The following is a 6,700-nucleotide window of genomic DNA, read 5'->3' on the forward strand; positions in this document are numbered from 1 at the left end:
AGACTAGCCCTTTCCACTAGACCTAATCCTGCTGGTTAAAAATTAATTATATTTATGCTTTCACACCTCTCATTTCACATCAATCCAAATGGACCTAGATTCTTTCACTTAAAGAGAAAGCTCTCCCCAGTTCATCTCTCTTTCAGACTTTGAACCTGCACATAATCAGATTCTCCTTAATAGGAAACTTTCACCGAGCTGCCTGGGTAAATTTCAATTTTCTTTTAATGATAGCCAAAAATATGTGAGTTTGGTTAACTATATTAGAATATGTGTAATGGTTTCAAATTAATTCATGGATGATAATTATTTATTTTTTGGGTAACAAGCTATTTTATTATATCATTTACTAATTTAAATTTTAATTTCATTACGACTCAATTTACATAATTTTTATTATCATGAAGCTCCGACACTTCCCAACGATCTCTTGGAATTATGGTTTCTCGTCGATTAAAATTTATTCATTTTATTAGTTTTGAATTACAGTTTTGACTTTGAATTAAATGGCACAACGAATTAATATTTAATAGACTGAGTTGAATGAATAAATTTTTTGGCAGCGAACATAATGTGAATAATTAACACATAACTATTATTTGAATTTTATCTGTAAATGGAATATAGTTTTAAATCAATTGCATTGCATAGAATTTTTTTTCCAAAAAAAAAAAGATTGGCTTGTTTAAAACTTTATTATCTGCAAATTTAAATTCATTTTATATATCAGCATTAAGAATTTATATTCTTATACTAAAGAATTTAGCATTCTTTCATTTTAAAAATTATTGTGTGGTTCTAAAAGAAAAATAATTATCAAAAGGTCTCAAGTAAATTACAAGTTTCCATATAAAAAATGAGAAAAATCACAGTAGGAATCACTTGTCATTTTACTAATTATGTTTTTGGTATGGTACTTATAATAATTTTAAAAATGCCCCCAAATTCCGACGTCCTGCGAATCAAAACGACTTCGTCGTTTCTTCCTTCTAGGATCACGCTTCAGTCTCAGATCTTTTTTCACCAAAAAAAAAAAAACTCGCTTTCGCTTCCAGCCGCCATTTTATTTGCTTTTTTTCCCCCTTCTCGTTACACTACTAATTTTTTCATGTTCGCGTCTCATGCTTACGTGAAGCCTCACTGACGCTCTGAACCCCAACCCTTATATTCTCTGTTCTTCTCGAATCCAAATCCCTCCTCTGCCTTCATCTCATTCGTCATCACAGCCTCGCGAAGTTGCTGTGACGAAGATGGATTCTGAATTCTCTTCTCAATTGAAGTCACAGGTCTTCCAGATTCTAAGCTCTAACGACAATACCCCAATGGAAGTTGTCTTTTCCCATTACTTCTCTTCCGATCAATCCCAAAAGTCCCAGGCTGTCTTGTTCCTCGAATGTTCCAAGAAATCCTACCCTGAATTGCTCTTCATCAAGCTCTTCTTCCTCGTACGATGTGGCGCCAATGTCGACACCCGCGCCAACGCCATTCGGCTCCTTCGCTTCCTTCGAATTTGCGACCTGTGGCCTAAATTACGGGAAACAGCGAAGTCCACACTGAAAGGTCATTTTCTTGCGTATATCAATGAAGAGAATTCAATGCCGGTTTTGAGAATGTTCTGTTATGTGGTGGCCGAGACGGTATGTGAGATTTACACGGACGGCAAGCATTGGCCAGAGCTTCTTGAATTTCTATTGACGTCTCTTGGAAAGACGAGCGATGACAAGTTTCGAGAAATTGCCCTTTTGGTTTTAGCGAAATTTCCGAGGGATTGCCTGTCGTTTATTTGTGATGTTCTGAAGGATAGCTTTCAGGTTCTTCATTCGTCGTTTCTGGATGGGTTGGCTTCGGCGAGCCCTGATGTTCAAGTTGCTTCTTTTGGAGCTGCTGTGAAGTTAATGCCTTTATTTTCGGAGCCTTCCAATCCGGGGTTGTTTCATGAACTTTTGAGGGCAATGATGGTTGGGGTCTTCACACTGTTGAGAAGCTCTCGAGATAGCTATGCTTTCACAGCTTTCAAGGAGTTGATATCGTTGGTGTCAGAAGGGCCTCAATTACTGAAGCCATACATCGGTGATATGGTTTTAGACATGCTGCAAATTGCGGAGAACTCAGCATTGAATGAGGAAATACATTGTTATGCCCTTAGATTAGTCATCACCTTGACAGAAAGAAAAGATTTTAAACCCATATTCTTAAGTCTGCCTCATCAGACTATGGTTAGGCTATTCTTAGTCCCCATGAAAATGTTGCTCTGTATTAAAGAAGATATAACAAGTAATGAATTGAAAGGTAAAGAGGATGGAAGTGTCGGGAAGACTAACGTCTACAACTTTGGATTAGGAAGCTTGTATCAACTTTCTGTCACCCTGGGGCAGAATATTATTCCAATTGCTTCAGAACTGTTGCCACTTTACTTGGAATCTCCAGAATGGCAGAAGCGTCATGCAGGAATTACGTTGCTTGCTTTTGTTGCCAAAGAGTTCTCATTTGAAACGGTGAACTGACTCTAGTCCTTCTATTAATGGTACTGACTGGTTGTGCCGACAGATAGTAAAACAGATAAGCTATAGATGGATGGCAGTAACAACTAATTTTTATTCTTGATTTCCCCACCACCATAAAGCCAAGGATGTACATGTTAGACCCTGGGAAAACAAGGGTTCTACTCTACCACATGAAACAAAATATTGGTTAATAAAAAATGGTGAAAAAAAGCTCAATTGGAAAGACAAGATGAATACTGAATAAACACAGGTTAAACTAAAAGTTGAGAAAATTGAATACTGCCTTAACCATCATGCATTTTCAGTGAGCTTCATCGAGTTGTAGCTATGATTTATTTCTAGTCTGAAAGAGATGGTTGACACATATACGCCTTAGAAAATGATATCATACACATTTTGCGGTTTGGCATCAATTACCTTACTCATATTTCCCTTTCCGTTTAGTCATTTTAGTCTATGGTCCTTCCACTGGACTTCGTTGTAAAATTTCGTTGGTCGCTCATATTGGTTCGGTTTCACTTTCTGGTGGTGGTTTCTTCTCACTGTCTAACATAGAATAATGTGCTTACATTCCAGCTGGAGTTTATGGACGATTCTCTGGGGATAGTGTTTGCCAAAATTATGAAATTATTTCAAGATCCTCAATTTCAAGTTCGCTCGGCAGCTTTTACCTTTATGGCGATGCCTACAATTTTCGTCCAAATGTTGCAACTGTTTTATCATTCTAGGCTTTTGCCTGCATTAGTCATGGCACTTGACACTGAACAGAACGACACAGTAAAGGTGCGAGAGATGTGATTTTTTCTGTATATACATAGATAAATGCAGGGTCAACAACTAAAATGTCACCTGTTCACTGCTTCAATGCATTGATTTTAATTTTATATTCATTCCTTCTAGACCTTGGCATATTATTAATAGTGAAGCCTTGAATAAATGAATATTTTGTGGTGAGACAGCCATAACTAAATGGGCTTCTCATCATTATTCGTTGAGATGTGCACCCTCCAACTTATGACACAATCCTTGACATGACTAAACTGATGTATCATCACTACGGCTTTGGCATAACAAATCTCGACACAACAATAGCTTCTTGCTTTTTAGTTAGAGAAACAATGACTCCCCCGTTAACCTGTTTATTTCTCCTTCTTCAGTTCACCTTTTGTCCGTGTTTTTGATTTGTTAGAAAATGTGTAGAATTTTGTTCCCCTCATCTAATTGATTCTTCCTCTTTTGCTTTGAAATTTTTATGCAAGTAATGAGTCTCCATTCCTTACATTCTCACTCTTACCAGGTACGACATTAATGTTGCATGTACCTTCATTATAAATTTTTTATAATTATAATTATAATTTTGTACTGCTTTAATAGGAACAAGCTGCTTCCGCAATGCTATACTTCCTAAAGAACTCTCTTCCTGATAGCTGCTTCTTGTGCAAGGACCTGGATACTGTAATAAGCCAAGTGTTGATATCGTTGCAGGTAGAAAGATATCCTTCTATATGATTCTGCATTCCCCTTTGAAGGCGTGTCATAAATGCAATCTTTTCTTCCTTCATGACATTAAGAAGTAAAGGTTCAGGATTTCGTAGAACATAAAGGCTCATGACTTCCATATGATGTAGGAATTCTTTTGGAGCCATAATATTTTGTTTCTTAGGAAAACCCACATATTTGTTTATCTCAGACTTCAGTTTCCACGGACAAGTTACTGCATGTTTTTTTAAATCTTAAAGTAGCACCAAACTTGTTATTCCTCCATTTTATTTTTTAAGAAAATCCAAATGAATGTTCTCTTAAAATTAGTTTATACTAATATAATCTCCATCTCTGTGGTCCTCTAATTTGATTCTCCCCAGCTTTCTGCACGCAGGGTGACGTAACTCCTAAACACAAGAGTATTCTTTTATCAACTTTTAATATTGTTGCAGAGCGATGTGCTGCAGTAGCTCTAAAGTAATCTTTTCCATCTTTCAAAAGTTTTCCTTGTCTGTTTGATTAGTGAATTAATGAAATACTGTCACTTTTCTTGTTTTATCAGCAGGTACCATGTTAATTATCTTCCGATCTTACTGGAAGCGTGCAATGACAAGAATTCTGAAGTTAAAGAGGTTTCCTGCCCCCTTTCTCGGTTTTTATTGTTGTGGAAGTTATTCCATTTGCAAATATTTCACATGAAAATTGCAGGAAGCAACACGGGGCATCCGAATTTGTGCAGAGTCTGGATCACTGCAATTCAAGCCTTTCATCAAGGGTATCTTTTTTATATATGTTATGTCAACTCGAAATACGATTAAGAACTTCATCTTTGTTCTTAACTTAGGTTTGTATACCCATCTTTACTTCAGGGATACTGTCCAGACTCAACATTTTAATGCAACATGCAAGCCAGCCACTTCTGGAGAATGCAAAAGCAAATGATATTGCAGTTTCTGCTCTAGGAAGAATCTGTATATGCCACGGTGACTGCGTTGATGCTTCAAAAGTAATACTCCTTTTGTTTCTTATTATAAGAGACATTTGATGCATATGGTATTTTCTTATATATAAGAGACATTTAAAAGTTGTCTCCAAGTTTTTGTGTTGATTTCTTATTTTGCCTCCCATTTATTTGTCATTAATATTATTATTAATATTACCGTATTTATTACTCCACACTGAGCCTGAAGCACTTTGACATCATCATCTTCCCATCTTCACTTTCTCTCTCCGATGTAAAAGCAACTTCTTTTATCCTATTGGCAACCTATTTCTTTTTTGTCTTGGACTCACACTCTTTCCCCCTTCCGCTTTTCTTTCTTTTAATAATTTAATTATTCTCTCTCATGCTCTCTCTCCTTATTAATGAGCGCATTTTTGGAAAAAAAATTATATTTTTTACATATTGATTGTCTTTAACTAATTTTAACTATTTTTTTTATTAACGTAATTCGATTATTCGTCTCTTATAATAAGAAATGGAGGGAGTATATTTTTTCTTCTATCAAAATTTTCTTGCAGGATTAACTTTGGCTTTTGTCTTTGAATGATAGAAAGAAACATCACATTTATATTTATGCATGTTGATTTTGAATGAGATTATGTTCAGGTTCTTAGCTTTCTTTTATGTTCGACATAAAACTCTATCTTTGTATTTCCGTAGCATTTTTCTTCCGCTTAAAAGCCTTGACTTTTCCGTTGCATAAGTAGCTATGAAATAAGAAAACATAGAAAGAGAGGAATCGGGAGGATTTATAACCTCAAGCAACATTTCACCGTTCAGAATTTGCCCTATTTTGAGCTAAGCATTTATATTGAAGAGTTCTTGATGCTATAACTAATTGCTAATAGTAGTGATACTTCTTGTTATCTTTCTGATTGAAATTCAGAATGTAAGCAAGTCAATTTGATAGTAGGATTGGAGGTCTCACTCTTTTCAACTTCAGTCTTAGAGTTTCTGAAGTAGAAGTTATTGACCAGAGATTGCACGCAGTTATATTACGCTCCTCAGGTTCTGGAGAACGAGTGAAATACAGTATAGAAAGGGAAATATGATAATTTTGTACATGCAGGCGTTATTAGGAGAAGGGGGGAGGGGAGCGGAAGGGAGAGAGGGAGAGGGAGGGAGGGGGCTTAAAGTAGAGCTTGCAGTCAACAAATTTCACTGATAGTTTACATCCATGCAGAACCTGGCATCTTGCTGTAAAGATAACTGCTAGGAATTAGATAAATATATTAGCGGACTTTATTTATTTATTTATAGCATCTCAAGGTCTTAGGTTAAAGTGAGCGTCGACTTACTATAAGAACCTCTATAACTAATTGGTTAGAAATTTTATCGTTGTTGCCTCCGGTTGGTCATAATGAAATGAAACTTCATCACAAGGTGAAGTAGGTATAAGCATTGATTTGTCCATGTTTCAAGCCTGAAGAATTTCAAGTCAAGTAGTGTTTTGTCGATCATGATAAAAATTATTTGTTGCCCTTCACTAAAACTTTGGAGTTGAAGTTTCTTAGAAAAGAGTATACATGATCAACTTATGCTACTTTTTCTTTAGGTGACATAACCAAAGTGTTAAAGAAAAAGGTTTGATCCCATTTGCATAAATCTGCAGCTTGTTCCTACCTGGTTAAGCTTATTGCCCCTTAAAGATGATTTGAATGAGGCCAAGATTATGCATGAACAGCTCTGTATAATGGTTTCAAGGTGAGAA

The 6,700-nt window shown here is 35.9% G+C and overlaps 1 protein-coding gene across 1 annotated transcript; it reads left to right on the top strand.

Annotated features, from left to right (window-relative positions):
- Positions 1–1,250: 1,250 nt before the first annotated feature.
- On the top strand, positions 1,251–6,693 carry LOC114747805 (importin-5-like; the record flags this gene model as incomplete). Its single annotated transcript, XM_028936151.1, has 8 exons — positions 1,251–2,495; positions 3,081–3,287; positions 3,879–3,989; positions 4,381–4,463; positions 4,552–4,618; positions 4,695–4,761; positions 4,856–4,992; positions 6,602–6,693. Coding segments are annotated over exons 1-8 (2,009 nt in total), but the record flags the coding sequence as incomplete, so codon positions are not given.
- Between the last annotated feature and the right edge of the window lie 7 nt (positions 6,694–6,700).

The sequence above is a fragment of the Neltuma alba genome, unplaced genomic scaffold (genome assembly GCF_004799145.2).
Source record: "Neltuma alba isolate B1F8T4 unplaced genomic scaffold, ASM479914v2 tig00005462_pilon, whole genome shotgun sequence".
In the NCBI taxonomy this organism is placed as follows: Eukaryota; Viridiplantae; Streptophyta; class Magnoliopsida; order Fabales; family Fabaceae; genus Neltuma; species Neltuma alba.